Genomic DNA, 21,507 nt, shown 5'->3' with positions numbered 1-21,507 from the left:
AAGAAAAATCATAGATTTTATTTGATTCAAAAACATCAGTCTTTTACAAGTTACGATACGTCTGTTTTTAGTGTGCACTCTGCTATCCACTCATTGAGCACATGGTGTATAAATTCTGTTGAAATCTGAATGATGTTTAAATGGTCTCCTTAAATTTCACAGAAATAGATGATCCATCTGTGCTTGATTGTATGTAATTTAATTGATGTAACTGTATGCAAATTTCTCTTACTCAGTGTAGCTTGGACAGACAAATTAATAGGAGTACTTGTGGCACCTTAGAGACTAACATTGATTTTGAGCATAGGCTTTCGTGGTCTATAGCCCACTTCATCGGATGCATAGAATGGAACATATAACAAGAGTGTATATCTATACATACAGAGAAGATGCCATACCAGCACTAAGAGGCTAATTAAGGTGACCTATTATCAGCAGGAAAAAAACTTTTGTAGTGATTATCAAGATGGTCAATTACAGACAGTTGACAAGAGATGTAAGGATAGTTATCATAAGGAAATAGATTCAAGTAGTGTAATGACTCAGCCATTCCCAGTCTCTATTCAAGCCAGAGTTAATGGTATCTAATTTGCAAATCAATTCAAGATCAGCATTTTCTCATTAGAGTCTGTTTTTGAAGTCTCTCTATTGCAAAATTGCTTATGTGCAAATAAATCTTGTTAGTCTCTAAGGTGCCACAAGTACTCCTGTTTTTACAGATACAGACTAACACGGCTGCTCCTCTGAAACCAGACAAATTAACGTTAATTTACATGCCCTGTACTCATAATCTGGGTTATCTTTTTAACTCTCTCTCTAGCCTTGAACTTTTTCCTGGTGATCTCAGTATGCACTAACACATTCTTCTGCCCCTCCCAGCCTAACTCATCATACTTATATTTCCTTTTTGAGTGCTTATGGATTCTCTCCTTGCACGAGACAGTGGTTTTATACAGGCATCTGTGGGGCTTTTTTTGTTCACCTCCCACATCCACTGCTATGCTTCTGGTCTTGTGCTGCTGAGCAGCTCTGTTGGAAATCCCATGACCTGGCTGACTTCCTCCATTACAGATTTTTTTCTCTCCTCCTTCAGTTCTGCCATCTTCCTTGCTAAACAACTCTACTACTACAACTTAATTAAATCTCACACCCACAATCCCAGATGCCTTTTTGTTACCTTTGGCTCACTGCTCAAACCCTCTGCTCCCCGTATGCCCACTTCTCTCTCCACCCAGGATCTCTGATTTCTTCCAAGGGAAATTTTGACAAAATACAACAAGAGGTGACTTCCCCTTCCTACAGCTCCTCTCATCTTTCTCCGCTGTCACAGATGGAGAAGTTTCCCTTCACTCGCTCCAGTGGCCCCATCACATCTCCTGATCTCCCTCGTACCCACTCTTGTCCCTTCCCTTTTGGCTCTTCCCTTCACAATACAAACATGTTCTAGACTCTTAGAAATGTAGGACTGTAAGGGACTTTAATAAGTCACCTAGCTCAGTCTTCTGCACTCAAGGCAGGACTAAGTAATAATCAGACCGTTCCTGACAGGTGTTTGTCTAACTCAGTGGCTCTCAACCTTTCCAGACTACTGTACCCCTTTCAGGAGTGTGATTTTTTTTTTTTTTTTTTTTGTCTTGCGGACCCCAAGTTTCACCTTACTTAACTACTTGCTTACAGAATCAGACATAAAAATACAAAAGTGTCACAGCACACTATTACTGAAAAATTGCTGACTTTCTCATTTTTACCATATAACTATAAAATAAATCCATTGGAATATAAATATTGTATGTACATTTCAGTGTATAGTATATAGATTAATATAAAGTCATTGTCTGTCTGTATGAAATTTTAGTTTGTACTGACTTCGCTAGTGCTTTTTAGGTAGCCTGTTGTAAAACTAGGCAAATATCTAAATGAGTTGATGTATACCCTGGAAGACTTCTGCGTATCCCCAGGGATATGTATACCTCTAGTTGAGAACCACTGGTCTGACGTATTCTTAAAAACCTCCAATGACACAAATTCTGCATGTCCGACTTAAACCTCCCTTGCAATTTAAGCCTATTGCTTTTTTCCTGTCCTCGGACATTAAGGAGAACAATTTTTCACCCTCCTTCTTTGTAACAACCTTTTATGCACTAGAAAACTATTATACTGTCCCCTCACAGTCTTCCCTTTTCCAGACTAAACAAACCCATTTTTTTCAGTCTAGACATTTGATCACTCTTTTTGCTCTCTTCTGGACTTTCTCTAATTTGTCCACATCTTTCCTGAAATGTGGCACCCAGAACCGGGCACAATACTCTAATTGAGGCCTTATCAGTGCAGAGTAGAGTGGAAGAATGACTTCTCATGTCTTGCTTACAACATTCCTGCTAATACATCCCAGAATGATGTTCGTTTTTTTTCCAACAGTGTTATACTGTTGACTCATATTTAGTATATGATTCACTATAACCCCCTGACCCCCTTCCACAGTACTCCTACCTAGGTAATAATTTCCTATTTTGTATGTGTGCAATTGATTGTTCTTTCCTAAGTGGAGTACTTTGCATTTGTCCATATTGAATTTCATCCTATTTACTTCAGACCGTTTGTCCAGATCATTTTGAATTTTAATCTTATCCTACAAAGCACTTGAAACACCTCCCAGTGTGGTATCATCCACAAATTTTAAGTGTATACTCTATGCCATTATCTAAATCATTTTTGAAGATATTGAACAGAACCAGTCCCAGGACCAGTCCCTGCCAGATTCCACTCGATATGCTCTTCCAGCTTGACTGTGAGCCCTGATAACCACTCTGTGGGAACAGCTTTCCAACCAGTTACGTATCCACCTTTATAATAACTCTATCTATGGGGAGGGATAGCTCAGTGGTTTGAGCATTGGCCTGCTAAACCCAGGGTTGTGAGTTCCCTCCTTGAACGGGTCACTTAGGGATTGGGGGCAAAATCAGTACTTGGTCCTGCTAGTGAAGGCAGGGGGCTGGACTTGATGACCTTTCAAGGTCCCTTTCAGTTCTATGAGATAGGTAGGCATTTCCCTAGTTTATGAGATGGTCATGTGAGACCATACCAAAATCCTTAATAAAGTCAAGATACACCACATCTACTGCTTCCCCCGGATCCACAAGCCTCGTTACCCTACCTAGGTAATCATTTCCTATTACCAAAGGAATGGTTTTGTTCTTGACAAATCCATATTGACTGTTACTTGTCACCATAGCATCTTCTAGGTGTCTACAAATTGACTGCTTGATTATTTGCTGCATTATCTTTCTCGGTACTGAGGTTAAGATGACTGGTTTTGCAATTCCTCGGATTGTCCTTATTGCCCTTTTTATACATTTGCACTATATTTGCATTCTGCCAGTCCTCTGGAATCTCTCCCACCTTCATCTCTCTCTTTTCCCTCCTCCCCCGATCCTGAACATCTGTAGCTCCCACTGATATCTTGCTCCAGTTGTGACCTTCTACACTTCTGAAAATCTGACCTTAGGTGACTCAAGTTGGGCTTTCAGAAAATAGAGAAACACAGTGGCCACCTGTAAAAACTTTGGTTTAAGTGACCTGCATAGCATCACAGAGGACATGTGTTGCAGAGCCAGGGAAGGAACCTTGTTCTCCAAGTGTCATTAAGCTGCCTTAACCAAAATCATCCTTTCTCTTCCTGCAGACCCATTTCATTCACTTCACATCTTCCAATTACTGCAGTAAATGAACCAGGAATCCTACAGTAAATGGATTTGTTCACTACAACACTGATTCATTTACTAAGCACTGTCTCTCCTACACTATATAAGAGTAAAGAGTCTTTTATTTCAAAGTATCTTTGCATATGAAGAAATGCTCATTAAAATAATAACTTCAAATTCCTTGGTTAGCAGGGAGTTTCTTGCCGTACTGTGCAGATTTTGAATTTCAGGAGAGGTTGTGGGAAGTGGTGTATATACGGTTAGGGCCTGATCATGTGTAACTTATCTAGGATCAAAAATATTAGTCTTGGGGAAACACGTGCTAGTGTAACCAATTAAAACTGTATAATGAGTTTATTATAGGGTGATAGGCTGTTAAATTAAACTGATATTGCCTATTTAGTTTATTTCTATTTTCTTCTTCATTATTGTCAAAATAACAGTTGTAGTTGGGGTTTTTAAAAAATACAAAATTTAATGTTTTTTTAATCTATTACAAAAAACCCAAAACATTGAATTTTCCTCTCCAAGTTATGATGGGAAAAAAATGAGAGAATACAAGTACAATTGAGGATGCTATGCTGATTTTAATGTTTAGTTGGGAGACACTCACAAACAGTGCTTTTATGCCGTGTAAGGTGACACAAGCTAGCAATGAGTGGCAGTCCATTGGTGGGAGCATGGGGAGGTGAAAACAAGATGGGAGCCTAAAAACACAGTGTGTCTATATAGTTCTAACTGAAAATATAAAATGTACTTTCTTTACAATTTAGTAGTAAATCTGTGGAATTGGTTATGGAGAAATGGTTTCTTGACTTTCACAAAATATATGTAAAACTGTGTGTATGGGGCACTTAAAACTTTATTATACTGCCTCAGAGATGACTTAAAGTAATAAAGATTAGTAAGTGGTTTTAGTGTCATCCACCTGCTAAATACCCATAGTTTATTGGATTATTTGAAAAAATCTAGTTTGTATGTATGCTTCCATAATCTAAGTGCAAATGTGAAAGTTAAGAAAATGAATTCATTGCCCTGTATATAATCCTTTTTGTGTTTTTTTTCATAGCCTCATAGATTGTTTTTTGTTAGACTCAGCAGCTATCAGCATTTCTATGTCTCCTACTGGAGACTTTCTAGCTTCATCACATGTAGATGATCTTGGAATTTATCTATGGTGAGTACATAATACGTTTTAACAAGTATTCAGAAATCTGCCTATTTGGGCATAGAATTACGGAAATTGGAGATGGAAAAAGGCCTATTAAATCACCCTACCCTTCTACTGCAAATTAAGAATTGTTCCTTTCAGTATATTCTCCATTGTTTTGTCTTTTCCAGTTCAAAACTCTCAAAAGGCTTCTGTTCTTAGGGGGACAGTTCTACCATTGAATATCTCATGATTTAGACACTTTCCTAACAATCAGCTGATATTTTCCTTTTTAAAAATTTCTCCTCACTACAGCTTAGTCTCAGGAGGAGAAAGAGGAGCAGAAAGCCCAGTAGCTCAGGATGGTTCCACTCCCTCCTTCCCTGTCCTCTCCAATGGAAGGCGCCTTTGCTTCTTCCTTCGTTCCTCCTTCCTTCCTTGCAACACCCCGGAAAGGGAGAGGGGGGGTGTCACGGAGTCCCTGGGCGATGCTTTGGAGCTGCTCCCCACAAAGCTAGTCAGGACTTTGGGGAGCCTCCTCTCCCATGGAGCAGACTGTCTTCAGGGCAAGAAGTTCACACGGCTTCACCTCCTGGGTCTCTCCTGGGAGCATTCAGCATATGCCCCTCCGTGCGCTTCCCACAGCAAGTCCGCCTAGGCGGGGTCCTGGGGAAGCCAGAGGTCCTGCACGCACCCCCACTTTGCAGTCAGACGTGACTCTCAGCCAGCCAGTAAAACAGAAGTTTATTAGATGACAGGAACACGGTCTAAAACAGAGCTTGTCGGTCCAGTGAACGGAACCCCTCCGCCAGGTCCATTCTGGGGTGACCAGATGTCCTGATTTTTATAGGGACAGTCCCGATTTTTTGGGGTCTTTTTCTTCTATAGGCTCCTATTACCCCCACCCCCGTCCTGGTTTTTTACACTGGCTATCCGGTCACCCCACGCGAGCGAGACACCCCCGTCTGCCCTCACTCCTAGTCCCCAGCCAGCTCCAAACTGAAAACCCCCTCCAGCCCCTCCTCCTCTGGGCTTTGTCTCTTTCCCGAGCCAGGAGGTCACCTGGTCTCTTTGTTCACCTTTAGCTATTTCCTTGCAGGGGGGGAAGAGCCCTGTCCATTTGTTGCTAGGAGATAGTGTCAGTGATTTATGCACACTGGCCTTTATTCCACCTCCTAGAGACTTAAGAAATGCATAGGGGAAACTGAGGCACCCACACAGTATTCAGAAGAAACATTAAGAACAGTCCCACTTCGTCACAGGGGGCCCTGCTGCAACCCGTCCCCCACCAAGCCTGGGAGGAGGAGGGTGTGGAAATGCAGGAGCTATAGGAGGACCAGACGAGAGGGGCTGAAGAGGGCAGAACAGATGTGAGAGCAGAATTGATGGGAGATCTGGGGGTGACAGGATTGCCTGGGGACAAGATTTGATGGAGGGACAGGGGAGACATGATTGGGTGGTTTGGAGCAATAGGAACTGCTGGGCAGATATAGGGGTGGTGATAGGCTTCCTCCCTGTTTTAGGTGACTTTAAAAACTGCCAATATAACAGTACTGGCAAACTCTTCTAGTGCAGATTCAGTATATACCGGCAAAAAGGTCCTTTGGATTATTATAGTTTATACCGTTTTCCAGAGTGAACTAAGCTAAACCATTCAAATGGACTTAATTTTGCAGGTGTAGGTGTGTCTCCACTAGGGCTTTTGCCAGTATAGCTAGGTTAGCAAAAAATTATATTTTAATCATCAGGACTATGCCAGTAAAACATTTTAAGTATAGATTAGGCCTTATTTGTCACAAGCTTCCTTCATGCATATTTCTGCTGGTCATAGAAATTGGAGGAATAATTGCTATTTGATGATGATGATAATAATTAATTAATCATAATATGGGAAATCCTTGTACAAGGAGTGTAAATGTAAAGAACTTTACAAACATTAAGCCTAAAAACAGTCTCTTCAGGTGGGTAAGTCTAACTTTTAGAGAGAAACTGCAAAGATTAATTGAAATGACACAGTATATCAGCGCCAGAAATCCCAGCTCTTGTCCTCCGCTCAACATAATAAACACACATTCTAGAGAACAAGAAATTTAAAATGTGCTGCAATTTACATGGTAGTAGAAATAACGTCATTTGTAATAATGGCTTGTTATTCTTGAAATGTGCTTTTGTAGCATGATTGTTAAAAGCATGGAAGTTTTTTCACTTGTACCAATATTTTACAGAAGACTTTTTCCAAGTTTTGAACTTTGTGTTAGTTTTTGTAGAGATGAGTGAATCTAACTTTGAGAAAGAAAGTCAGTGATTTGTCATATCATAGTAGTATCAGAAATTTAAAAAACACTGTTTAAAATAATTGTCCACGTTTGTCTGAAAAAAATTGGAATAATGTTTTTAATATGTCATCTGTCTCATTATTCAGGTCTAACCGTTCCTTGTATTCGCTTGTCTCTTTACGGCCACTTCCAGCAGATTATGAGCCTTCTGTAATAATGCTTCCAGGAACTTGCCCTGCACAAGGTAATCATGGGATGAAAGAGGCTTATTCCTAGTTGTGTAACGAACCTCAAATAGCAGACATTTAATTTTCTCAGTGTACAATTCAGTATTTTTGACCACGAAGAAATTCATGTAACAGGAAAAATTTGCTTATAATTTAAAATAACGACTCTTTTCTACCATCTCGGGGGAAATTACTGTTTTAAAATGTAGCACACTAACCTTAGTCACTAAAATTAGTTCCTGCTTCTGGATCACATGACTTGCTCAGTCACACGGGGAGACTGAGGCAGACATAGGGACAGAACCCAGATCTCCTTAGAGTGCATTAATGATAAGACTATATTTTTCCTTTCATGTATGTAATTGTATGCATATTTGTCTATGAGCAATTCTATAAATATTGTACACACTTCAGTAGATGGATAGAGTCTAAAGATTATCAGCAGAGTCCCATAATTAGTAAACATTTCCCTTCCCCTTCTCTCGGTTGCCCCGTCTGCTTCTCCACACACACAGACCATAAATCAGTTTGCTGCCATAATATATATTTGGATTATCAACAGCTACTCTGAAAGGCACATGTAACTGTGCTAGCCAATCACTTTTGTTATTTTAATATATTACACAGGCAGTAACATCAAATATTTGAGTAATATTTTTGTTCATCCTGTCAAAATTTTAAGAGTAGTCAAGAAACTAGAAAACACTGTCAAATTAACTTTATTTTGATCTAATGCAGCTGATCTCAAACTGGTACCTGAACAATTTTTTTAATCTTTTCAAGTTTCCCTGATTCTAGGTTACCTACAATGGTTTGTCATTGTTGAAATATTAAATTTTATTTAATACAAAGTATTTAAAATGATCTCCATAACTCAAATATATTTTCATGTAAATGTCCTACATCAGTGCTGATACAACTTGTTTTGGTTTACATGTGTTTATAAATTAAATTTGTCTCTGAAAGATGTGGACATCACAGGAGATGAAGAAACAAGCGATGAAATGATAGACTATAATTCACCAGAGCAATTGGAAGAGCAGCTAGTGACCTTGTCGTCACTGTCTGAATCAAGATGGAAAAACCTCCTCAATCTTGATGTTATCAAGGTAATATTACACTGGTCTACAATTTTTGAGAAGTCGTCTGCTTCAGAGATAAAATGTGCTATTTATTATGTATTTTGATGTGTTGAATTCAAATATGACAATTAAAACAACTGGCTACTGTTTCTAAGATATTTAAGTTTTTACATTTTATGTCGATGTATATTGTGTAGATAGTAGAGTTTTCATCATAAATTGTAAACCTAGGTCTTTTCATGTGTTTATGGTTGCTTAACTTGATAATATTTCACCTGTCCTGTTTATGTAACACTTTAAAAATCAGCAAAAGGGTTATATAAATAAAATTTATTATGAAACGAAAGGCAAAAAACTATTCTGTACATAGTTTAGTCCTATTCAGCGTCTACTCGGCGCTTCTTGGCTTGTCTCTTGTATTCATTAAATGGAGCATCTCTTGTCACCGTCCAGCAATAGTCTGCAAGCATTGATGGGCTCCATTTGCCCTGATAGCGTTTCTCCATTGTTGCAATGTCCTGGTGAAATCGCTCACCGTGCTCATCGCTCACTGCTCTGCAGTTCGGTGGCAAAAAATCTAGATGAGAGTGCAAAAAATTTATCTTTAGTGACATATTGCAACCAAGGCTTTTGTATGCCTTGAGGAGGTTTTCCACTAACAACCTGTAGTTGTCTGCCTTGTTGTTTCCAAGAAAATTTATTGCCACTAACTGGACGACTTTCCATGCCGTCTTTTCCTTGCCACGCAGCGCATGGTCAAATGCATCATCTCGAAGAAGTTCACGAATCTGAGGACCAACAAAGACATCTTCCTTTATCTTAGCTTCACTTAACCTTGGAAATTTTCCACGGAGGTACTTGAAAGCTGCTTGTGTTTGTCAATGGCCTTGACAAAGTTCTTCATCAGACCCAGCTTGATGTGTAAGGGTGGTAACAAAATCTTCCTTGATTCAACAAGTGGTGGATGCTGAACACCTTTCCTCCCAGGCTCCAATGATTGTCGGAGTGGCCAATCTTTCTTGATGTAGTGGGAATCTCTTGCACGACTATCCCCTTTGCAGAGAAAACATCAGTACTTTGTGTATCCAGTTGGCAGACCAAGCAAGAGAGCAACAACCTTCAAATCGCCACAAAGCTGCCACTGATGTTGGTCATAGTTTATGCACCTCAAAAGTTGTTTCATGTTGTCATAGGTTTCCTTCATATGGACTGCATGACCAACTGGAATTGATGGCAAAACATTGCCATTATGCAGTAAAACAGCTTTAAGACTCGTCTTCGATGAATCAATGAACAGTCTCCACTCATCTGGATCGTGAACGATGTTGAGGGCTGCCATCACACCATCAATGTTGTTGCAGGCTACAAGATCACCTTCCATGAAGAAGAATGGGACAAGATCCTTTTGACAGTCACGGAACATGGAAACCCTATCATCACCTGCCAGGAGATTCCACTGCTGTAGTCTGGAGCCCAACAGCTCTGCCTTACTCTTGGGTAGTTCCAAATCCCTGACAAGGTCATTCAGTTCACCTTGTGTTATGAGGTATAGTTCAGAGGAGGAGGATGGGAGAGAATGTGGGTCCTGTGACATTGATGGTTCAGGATCAGAAGTTTCATCCTCTTCCTCTTCCTCATCTGACTCAAGTGAGAATGATTCTGGTGCATCAGAAACTGGCAGTCCTTCTCCATGGGGTACTGGGTGTATAGCTGATGAAATGTTTGGATAATGCACAGTCCACTTTTTCTTCTTTGACACACCTTTCCCAACTGGAGGCACCATGCAGAAGTAACAATTGCTGGTATGATCTGCTGGCTCTCTCCAAATCATTGGCACTGCAAAAGGCATAGATTTCCTTTTTGTGTTCAACCACTGGCGAAGATTTGTTGCACAAGTGTTGCAGCATATGTGTGGGGCCCACCTCTTGTCCTGATCTCCAATTTTGCAGCCAAAATAAAGGTGATAGGCTTTCTTAACCATAGTGGTTATACTGCTCTTTTGTGATGCAAAAGTCACTTCACCACAAACATAGCAGAAGTTATCTGCACTGTTCACACAAGTATGAGGCATCTCTGCTCACTTTGGCTAAACAGAAATGCATCCCTTTGCGAAATCAAACACTATATGATTTCTAGAGCTGATATAGGGCAATTTGTTCAGCAGAGTGATGTAAGCTTCGTTGTGATTGCATCATCCATGACTTCTAGGAATAACATGATGCAATTTATATCATGTATAAAGCAACAGAGGGTCCTGTGGCACCTTTGAGACTAACAGAAGTATTGGGAGCATAAGCTTTCGTGGGTAAGATCCTCACTTCTTCAGATGCAAGTAATGGAAATCTCCAGAGGCAGGTATAAATCAGTATGGAGACCACAAGGTTAGTTCAATCAGGGAGGGTGAGGTGCTCTACTAGCAGTTGAGGTGTGAACACCAAAGGAGGAGAAACTGCTTCTGTAGTTGGATAGCCATTCACAGTCTTTGTTTAATCCTGATCTGATGGTGTCAAATTTGCAAATGAACTGGAGCTCAGCAGTTTCTCTTTGGAGTCTGGTCCTGAAGTTTTTTTGCTGTAAGATGGCTACCTTTACATCTGCTATTGTGTGGCCAGGGAGGTTGAAGTGTTCTCCTACAGGTTTTTGTATATTGCCATTCCTGATGTCTGACTTGTGTCCATTTATCCTCTTGCGTAGTGACTGTCCACTTTGGCCAATGTACATAGCAGAGGGGCATTGCTGGCATATGATGGCATATATAACATTGGTGGATGTGCAGGTGAATGAGCCGGTGATGTTGTAGCTGATCTGGTTAGGTCCTGTGATGGTGTTGCTGGTGTAGATATGTGGGCAGAGTTGGCATCGAGGTTGGTTTCTGAGTTAGAGTTGTTATGGTGCGGTGCATGGTTGCTGGTGAGAATGTGCTTAAGATTGGCAGGTTGTCTGTGGGCGAGGACTGGCCTGCCTCCCAAGGTCTGTGAAAGTGAGGGATCATTGTCCAGGATGGGTTGTAGATCACTGATGATGCATTGGAGAGGTTTGAGCTGAGGACTGTAGGTGATGGCCAGTGGAGTTCTGTTGGTTTCTCTTCTGGGCCTGTCTTGTGGCAGGAGGCTTCTGGGTACACGTCTGGCTCTGTTGATTTGTTTCTTTATTTCCTTGTGTGGGTAACGTAGTTTTGAGAATGCTTGGTGAAGATCTTGTAGGTGTTGGTCTCTGTCTGAGGGGTTGGAGCAGATGCGATTGTACCTCAGTGCTTGGCTGTAGACGATGGATCGTGTGGTGTGACCGGGGTGGAAGCTGGAGGCATGAAGGTAGGCGTAGCGGTCGGTGGGTTTTCGGTATAGGGTGGTGGTAATGTGGCCATCGCTTATTTGTACGGTCGTGTCTAGGAAGTGGACCTCCCGTGTAGATTGGTCCAGGCTGAGGTTGATGGTGGGGTGGAAGTTGTTGAAATCATGGTGGAATTCTTCCAGGGTCTCCTTCCCTTGGGTCCAGATGATGAAGATGTCATCAATATAGCGTAGGTAGAGAAGGGGCATGAGTGGACGAGAGCTGAGGAAGCATTGTTCCAGGTCAGCCATAAAAATGTTGGCATATTGTGGGGCCATGCAGGTGCCCATAGCGGTGCCACTGGTCTGGAGGTATATATTGTCACCAAATTTGAAATAATTGTGCGTGAGGATAAAGTCACAGAGCTCAGCAATAAGTTGTGCTGTGTCATCATCAGGGATACTGTTCCTGACAGCTTGTATTCCATCTATGTGTGTGGGATGTTTGTGTAGAGAGCCTCTACATCCATGATGGCTAGGATGGTGTTTTCTGGGAGGTCACCAATGCATTTATATCATGTATGATGCAATACCAGCTTCAGATTGCATCATTCATTGTTTTGCCTAAAAAGCAAGTACTGTCCAAACCCAGTCATAGATTTATTCATAGATCCAGTCAAAGATGTATTTTAGTCATTTCTGGTTTAAATTGAGATCCCTTCCCTTTATAACTCACGTATCCTCCGCCATTCCCAAGTCAAGGGTCGTATATACTGACCCAATAGCATATCTTGAAAACTAGAGCCAATCAACAATTTTAATCATTTTCGTTCTCAGTGACCCAGAATTAGTAAAGTTTGACTACATTTATTTCAGAAGCATTTTGGCTGTAGAGCAGTGTTACATGCACACCTCATACTGAGAAAGCTTTGATTATTGTGGCTTCTGGGCCAGATCTTGTGGTCCTATCCCACCTACTTTGGATAGTTCTGGTAGCACAAGACAGACAGCTGACTTAACCAGTTGCCTTAGGACTCCTCTGGAGTGGAGGGACTCCTTGGGTGATATAGGAATTGCATAATGACTCTTGCATCACCACCTCAGCCACTATGGCCACTACACTGGCCTGTCTGAGGGCACTTTCCAGTCAGACCAGCTTAAACACCCCTATGAATCTGCTTTATGTTGAGTCACCAGACCTGTGTCTGGAAGGGAGGGGAATGGAAAGTGGCATAAAGACAGCTTTACATGCCCTCCATTAGCTGCATCAGGCATAGAAGAACTTGTCCAAAAGACCCTCCCTCTGTCTTCAATATTACTTTAGGATTTTTCATTCAGAAAATCTGTAATGCATTTCATAATGCCTGGGACAGGCAGATGTAGATGTACTCTCTTAAGAGTCTTCCTAACGTTAATCAATAAAGTATTTCCCAAATATTGAAGTGTTTGTTTTTCTAAACAGTCCTGATTATCTTCCCAATAAGGATTTCTTTTTTAAAATCTATACAATTAAAAACTTTTATGATAAACCTGATGATTTTAATTCAAATGTTTAAACAGAAAAAGAATAAACCAAGAGAGCCACCGAAAGTTCCCAAATCAGCTCCATTCTTCATCCCAACAGTTCCTGGCCTCATACCGCGATATGCTGCTGCTAAGCAAGAAAATGATGGACAGCAGGTAAAGAGAAAACTGAATAGAGTTTTGAATATTTTATATGTTTTTCCCTGCATATCCCAGGCATACTTTAAAAGCCCTGTGAATAAAATTTTGTCAAAACAGTTTTTCAGCGCCAACTGTTTATATAGAATGAATTTATATCCAGATTCCTCAACTGCTTTGTCCTATCCATGGAAAAATATCTTCGTAGGATGTGAAAGTATACATTGTATATTGGTATATGCTCCAAGTGATGTGTATGACCTTTTTCGTTTTGTTTAGTCAAAGGTAGTAAACCTTGGAGTATTGGCACAAAAATCTGATTTCTACGTTCAACTTGAAGAAGCCTTGAGCAGTAATGAGTGTAAGTCAATGTGTGAAATTTAATTCAAGTGTACCGAACTATTAATATTGGGATGAATGTTTGAGTTCTGATGAAGAATTAGTACGTCATGGAAAAGAGGTCTAGCATATATTTGCAAAGACAGCAGCACTAGGCAAAACGTGTTAACAGTTAAAAAATAAATAAAATATAACTACTACATGAGAGAATGAGATTGACTTAAAGATAATATGCTGCGATACCTTGAAACGTACGATGATCTAGCACTGGTCTGCAAGGCAGACAGTAAATGCTTAATGTAATGTCTGCACATCTAATGCTGGTGATTCTTTAGAACTATCTAAGCAATACCTTTTTATTAACTTTTATTGTGAATGGCCTGCTCACCATATTTCAGACAATTTAAGGCTTGTGATCTCTTCTTGATAATGTAAACATAAGGCTTAAACAGAAATAATTGGTTATAAAAAATTAATCCTTTGGATAACTTAACACTTGGTGCATTTTGAAATTGAAATGCTTTGAAACACCTGTAGAGATTTATATAATTGGTGGATTCATTTGTTTGTTTAAATGGTGCCTCTGCAGAGCCCCTTTTAAAATATGATTTTAGGAGCAACTGTTAATTAAAAAGAGCAGAGCTGGAACGTCAGTAGATTGTCATTGGAGACTTGTTTGCAAGCCAGCTTTGCTAAGATTTTTTCTGCTGCTGCTTAGACCCTTCAAATAAGGTTTCTGAAGTGAGCCAGCTTATTCTGACGTTCTCCTTCATTTGAGTGTGAATCTCAGATTTAACACTGGGTATAAATGAAATTTGCCGACAACATAGACTGGCAATTTAAAGTAAAGCAGTCCCTGATAGGGTTGCAGAGTGGTTTCCGTTGTAACAATTCTTTTTTCCTTCCTCTGGTGTCGGTAGGTACATTTTATATAGCATATTCTATCATTTGGTGACTGACACTTTTTGGTTTAACGTTCCCTGCCATAGTGCTAGTTGGTGATAGAACCTGAGATTGATTGATAAAACATAAGATAAAATTAGGTACTTTTTATATCCTATTTTGTATACAAGAACTGCTATAATCAGCTGTTACAAACTGATATACATTTTCATGCAGTGCATTTAGTATCTCAATACACAGCACTATATTGGATCTTTTCAAAGCTGCTGTATAGATAAGTGTAAAGACTTTTTGAACAATTACAAGTATTCTCTGAATATTAACTCTGTAAATGTGTTGCATATTTGTATGCTTTTTTTGTTTAAGAATATCTCTGGCAATTAGATGCCGCATTTTACCAGCACTATATTAATGTGACTTTTTTACAAATAAAAATTAGCTTTGTGGTTCTTGCCTCGTGTGTAGCTACTATAACACTCTAGATTGTAAAGTGTTTTGACAAATTTATATTTATTTATTTTATTGTTTAATTATAATTCTCCTATCTCCTAGAACTAGAAGGGACCTTGAAAGGTCATCGAGTCCAGCCCCCTGCCTTCATTAGCAGGACCAAGTACTGATTTTGCCCCAGATCCCTAAGTGGCCCCCTCAAGGATTGAACTCACAACCCTGGGTTTAGCAGGCCAATGCTCAAACCACTGAGCTATCCCTCCCCCCAAGTTGTAGTCTCTTCTCAGTAACTTCAGAAACTCAGACTCTAATAGAATACAAAGAGTGTTTAAGATCACTAGTTTATGAACAGTTGCATTAGAAGTTGATCTTGTCATGAGCTTTTACTTCTGAGTTTCAAAAGAAGCATAACTAGAGGTAGCAAAAATCAGGTAGGATTATAGTATTTGGAAATAGTGGGTGAGAAGAGTAATGAAGAGAAAAGAACACTTAAAATTACAAAGTGGCCATCTTTCTGTCACCACACTGGGGGCAATTAATCACTAGCAAAAGTAATAACTGTTGAAAAAGCATTATATAACTTTGATTAAATAAATAATTGCATATTTTACTTACTTAAATAAAGGCTCATCTCAACCAAAGTGCTATTCAACTCATATGTTTTGGTATATATTGAATTAACAGCTTGAAAGTGGCAGTTTGCACTTTTTCTTATGCCAGGAATTAGTGGTTAATTAATGGTTAATGATAAGCTGGTGGTTAATGGTAAGACTAAGTTGTTAATGATAAGCTGTACAACACTTCGAAGGCACCAAAGTCAGAAGGCATAAAAAATGTTAATAAAGATACTATAGGTAGTCCTTAGGGCGAGCCAAATCCATACTACTGGTGATAAGATTCAGATACTACTTCCTCTCAATATGTGATAGAATAGTAATTGCAGACAGAGATGGCATTCTGAAGAAACCAAAAAGAAAAAACCCCAACAAACTAAGAGACTCATCCAGAATGCCACCAAATAGCTGTTCAAAGATTTTGAAATATTTTTTTTTCGTATTGAGCATTTCTATATCACTTCATTGCAAATGTTTAACTGTTTCTTTTTTAATGCTTTAACACAGATAAATCTCCACTTAATATTCTAAAGGAAATGGGACCATCTAGTATTGAGACAGAGCTAAGAGGCTTGGCTCCAGATGCTGGTGGCTCTGTAGAGGTGATGAAAAGCTTTTTGAGACTGATTGGGACAATGTTGAACACAAAGTGTGACTTTGAGCTGGCCCAGGCATATCTTGCATTGTTTTTAAAGGTAACTGTATATGGTTTTTATACAATTTTTGTTACTGCTGCTGCTTCTTATTATACCATAATGGTACATGGCTCTGTAAAATAGATAAAATCTGCCCAACAAAAAACAGACCTGCTTTGAAGAATTTATCATCTTTTATGGTGATGGATTCTGGTTTACCAAAATGATTTACTGTATCTATTGACTAATATGATAACCCTAACATGACCGTAGTCTTAACAACTTACATGAAAAAGTAGAGATGGTGGCAAAGACAATACTAGCAGTTTTTAAAAAAATCATTTGAACACGATTCATTGCTTATGATTATTTTGTTTTTTTTCCAATTTGCCGTTCGAATATAACTTGGTGCTTTTCTTAACCAACAGTTACTTAAAATGTAGTTAAATAACTGTTACCTATATTTTTGTGAGGATAAACATTTGATTGCATTTGTTCTTTTCATCCTGGGAGTTGTAGTTTTCAGCTTGCGTCTTAGCCTGCTGATTTTGAGAAACTATGATTTAAGCACCAGTGGGCTAACATTGAATATACTCCAGGAGGTGTGAAGATTACCAAGTTGTCATACTTCTTATCATGGCAACAGGCACTCTTTTAAACAGAAGTGACTTTTTAGTAAAATGGTTCTTAAAGTTATCTAATGATAGAATGTGTAGATTCTGCTGGTTGAGAGACTTTTTATTGTACTATAGTGTAGGAAAGGAATTACAGTTACAACTTTTTAAAATGTTCTCTTTTTAGATTCACACACCTGTGAGAGTGTCCATTTAATCGAGGCAGTTTAATAATCTTGCAGAGATTAAAATTTAAGGGAGAGGGAGCTATTTAAAATTAGTTAAGCTAGAGAAATATAAACATACTTTATTTAGAGTCGGGGGGCATTTGTATTTCTGTGATACTTGAACACTAATATATTGTAGAATTTAGGCAGAACAGAAATTCTAAGTTCAGTGTGACTGATAAATTTAACTGTATAAAGAAAAGTGAACAGCTGGCCCAGTGGTACTGTTGCTTGGTGTGTTGATTGTATATTGATTACATTACTGATTTAGTTTCTCCAGTTAGCACTTTGAAATTTGGTAGGTTTGGTAGGCAAGATCAGGCCCCATATTAGCAGAATTACTGTTCAGTTGGGAGCCCCAATGTGTATAGTTGCAACACTCAGACTTAGGAAATCACACTGTATTTATAATAGTTAGCAATGTCACAAACACTGTAACCCAGCATGGCAAAGACAACACAGAATGAGCTAAGCATCCCTATACTTATACCATCTCTTGCAAAACAATCTGAAGTGTTGGTGATCATGGTGAGCAGGAAGATGACAACTATCATCAGCGGTGGTCATCCTGGCATATCACCCCAGGCATATAGGCTGGAATACAGCTTTTCTAATGTTATACTGACACCACTATCCCTAATGCATATTCAATAGGGATTTCAGCCCCTCTTCCTCATTTGTAATTCCTTGTCCTACTAATACTGTGGTGCCATTCTCCCATAGGTTATTAATTCTTTTACCTAAAGTTTATTACCATGGTAAACGAATTGACATATATGCTCTTCTTGTGGTCAGATATCTGTTGATGTCCCTAAATAAAAATATCCCCAGCTGGTGTAAACTAGCATCTTCAGTAGTTTGCAACATTTTGTGATTATTACAAAACAATAATCAAAGCCTTGTGCCATCTTGTGATGTAAGGTCACTTTTAGTTTACTTATGTATGCTAACTTATTGAGCAACTACTACTCCTCAGGCTGTAAGGCCTTATATTTATGTTAACTGCTTAAGCTACCCTTATAAGGCTAGGCCAATCAGTCTCTTGTGTTTCTGTTATCCATTCCTTACTCCTTTATTGTTTACTTACTATATAACTATGATAACTGCATGGGCTACAGTATAGTAGAGGTGCAGTATGCTACTCTGCATGGGATTAAAGCTTGTTTCTGAGCTCTGTCCCTTGCTCCAGGTCAGCATGTGCTAACTGTGTGAAGTCTTTATGCTCCGCCCCTAGATAACAGGAGCGTGCCTGGCATCATTCTTCTTGCATTAGTCAGTAAAGGGTCATTTGAATAAGCAATGCTGATTACCTTCAGAATGCTGCATCCAGCCTGTCTGTGCCAGAGGGAGACTGGCTGTGATGCAGGATGTTGAGGAAGAGCAGAATTATTCCCTGGGAAAAAGATGGGAGTGTGCAATGAGCATATCTTTTCATTCATATATCGGGTTTGGCATTGTGTCTGAGAAAATTTGCTGCCTTCTCCTAGCTAATACATATATAGTAGTAGTAGAATAACTGATGGTAAAAGGGGCCTGACAAAATAAATTCAATGTAATGCTGTCTTTATTAAAAGAAAATAACATTACTTGCTTTACTTGGGGCATCACTCAAAGGAAGATGTGGGTTGAATAGAAAAGTTGATTTCCCCCCCCCCCCCCCCCCAAGTGATCATTTGAATTTAAATAATTGACTACTTGTCTTCATTTCAGTTGCACCTTAAAATCCTTTCCTCAGAGCCAGTCTTGCTGGAAGAAATAGCCAAAGTGTCAACCCAACTAGAGGAAACCTGGATCCATTTACAGACTCTCTTCAATCAAAGTCTGTGTGTGTTAAATTATATGAAAAGTGCTTTGTTATAATGTGCCTTTGTTCCTATTTAAGAATACTAATGTTGGATAAAAATCTTCTCAGATTGATGGTACTTTTAACATTGCAGATAAGTTTCTGATTCCAACAATACAGCTTTTGTATGTCTTTGTTAAATAATACAGAATTAAATATTTAACTTTTATTTAGCTCATTTAAATTCATTGTCAAAATTTGAACTTACAAAATTTTAAAATGTAAAGTGCCCCACTAAATGACTACTGGAGGCAATGTAAATTATTTTTAAAGATGAATAAACATTAAGGACAAATATAGCGTAGCAAATCTATATTATCGTGACCAAAAACATGTAATGGGGCAACAAATTATGAGAGAGAAAGCAATAAACCTGCCAGTCTCTGTGTATAGAAAATACTTTGTGTTTGTTAGACTTATGCTGTAGCTTAAGAAAAGCCATTGCTTTAACAAATGTTAACTGTGAGGTAAAACAGTGATACAGAAGCTGCACATCTCCTTGAAGCCAAATTGTCATTGTCATGACTAAGTGCTTGCTAAATCCAATTTGAAGAAACTAGTTTGTTTTCACACTTTTGTAAATTGTGTTCTTTTTATTCAAATCCTTTTTACTCAAGCAAAGATTGCCAGCTGTAATATCAAACATAGAATGCAAATGATAAATTTTTTTACATGTATCAAGTTTATTATCTTGAAATTTTGTGAGGCTCCATTAGTGATAATGGGGGATAAAAGCATTCAGATTGATGTTCATTGTTAGCAGCACTGAATGTTAACTATGCAAACGAATATTACTCTCAGTAAAAAAAGATATCTTGTTTTTTCTTTCAAAGAGAATCTTGAATTTTAAAAGGGTCTCTTTCAAGTGCTGCTGGTTCAGAATACTTCTAGAAGCCCAAGAATGCTTTGCTGTTGGACAAGTTAGTTCATTCTGTTTCATGCACTACAGATAGAAACATTGTCTCACTGAGTAGCTGGTATGTATATGTAGTTTAGAAAAAATTCTGATTAGAAGGGAATGGTGCCCACTTAGGGCTATGATTTGGTCATGGAGGTCACAGAAATTGTGAATTTGAATACAGTCCATGAAACAGAGTGGTGGTGTGACCTGTGCATGAGGGTGCAGCACCACTCAGATTTGGCCCATCCATCCCTCTATCTCCATCTGTGGAGGGACAGATGAGCCAAACCAGAAAGGCGTTGCGATCCCATGCACCAGGTCGCAATGCCCGGAGCTGGGACCAGCCCTGCAGGACAGGAGCCACTGCTCTGGGTTAGTGTGAGTTCACTCTCCAACACCCCTCCAGTCCCCAGTGCCAGGCCTCACCTTTCTGTACCCCCTGGCCTTACCATGAATTTTTTCCTCACATCTCTGCTGTGAAATTTATGCAAAATTTCTGTGCCAAAATTCTAATCTTGTGTATATACCATATGACATCATACAAATGAAACAGAAGTAAACTGGTTAATTCCCATATATGCATAACTTTTCATTCCACTATATCACGGACCTCAGTTTCATTGTTTTCTTTTTTAAGTAATCTGTTCTAGAGCAACTCATGCTTATTTATCAAAGTGCGCTATACTACCTGATACAAGCTCTGCATTAAATTTTCAGGGTGGGGGAGATGGGGAGAGAAGCGTGTGTGTGTAAATATATATTGCTATAGCAAGTTTGCAAAAACGAGTTTAAAAAAACAAGAAAAAAAATGTAAATATTTTACGAAATTCAACTGCTATTTTTCTCCTCTGTGTTCTTATACTGGAGGCAATGACCTGAAATGCTTCCAAATGTCAAAGCATCCCTTCCTTCAGCCAGGAGAGGGTGTAGTGTTCATACTTCAAAAGGTATGACCTCTACAAAATAAATTGGCTGTCAGGGGATATTTAAAGGAATATGGCTGCTCTTATTTGGGATTTTAAAAAAAGAATTTACCTCTGCACTGGTATCTGGGTGAATTTCACTTAAAATGTACATGTGTAACATTAATTGCCAACTTTTACTAAAAACCCATGGTGAACAGAAAAGCTTTTTATGGGCCACAACCAGATTTTGGAATTTCCTGTGTGACAGGTAATGAACTCGGAATGTGAAAAGCAGCACAGGAGCTGAATTCCGTGCACTGCATTTTGTTCGGCCCAACTGTTAGAGAAACATAAAATCTTGCCTGAAAGAGGAACTGATTTTTTTTCAAGTATTCTTTTAAATTTCCTATTTATAATTGAAATCTGGCCATATATTCTGATATAGACATGGGGTCTTGGTGGAAGTAATCCTGCAAGGTGTGGAGTACCTCCTGAAATACAATGAACGTCCTCAGCTCACTTTAATGTTATTGGCAAATAGGAGTTCAGCAAGTGGCAAGATTAGCCCCAGTTTTTAAAAAAAAAAAAAAAAAAACAGGAGTACTTGTGGCACCTTAGTTATGCTAGTTCTGTTTTTCATCTTAAAATATGTGTTTGGTTACTTAAAAATGTCTAGAAATAGTTGGTGTGTTATGTCTAGAGATATATA

At 39.0% G+C, this 21,507-nt stretch overlaps 1 protein-coding gene across 1 annotated transcript in view; it reads left to right on the top strand.

The window, feature by feature from the left end:
- WDR36 (WD repeat domain 36) overlaps positions 1-20,467 on the top strand; it is a 54,663-nt gene extending 34,196 nt beyond the window's left edge. Inside the window, exons 17-23 of the mRNA XM_054032293.1 lie at positions 4,771-4,878; positions 7,274-7,371; positions 8,321-8,463; positions 13,266-13,385; positions 13,647-13,728; positions 16,181-16,368; positions 18,860-20,467. Of these exons, the coding sequence (XP_053888268.1) occupies positions 4,771-4,878; positions 7,274-7,371; positions 8,321-8,463; positions 13,266-13,385; positions 13,647-13,728; positions 16,181-16,368; positions 18,860-19,009 (889 nt within the window). The 3' untranslated portion in view covers positions 19,010-20,467. The remainder of the gene's footprint in view (positions 1-4,770; positions 4,879-7,273; positions 7,372-8,320; positions 8,464-13,265; positions 13,386-13,646; positions 13,729-16,180; positions 16,369-18,859) is intronic.
- Positions 20,468-21,507: the final 1,040 nt, after the last annotated feature.

The sequence above is a fragment of the Malaclemys terrapin genome, chromosome 6, assembly GCF_027887155.1.
Source record: "Malaclemys terrapin pileata isolate rMalTer1 chromosome 6, rMalTer1.hap1, whole genome shotgun sequence".
In the NCBI taxonomy this organism is placed as follows: domain Eukaryota; kingdom Metazoa; phylum Chordata; order Testudines; family Emydidae; genus Malaclemys; species Malaclemys terrapin.
The sequence above is the reverse complement of the archived record's forward strand: the minus strand, read 5'-3'. Positions and strand labels throughout refer to the sequence as shown.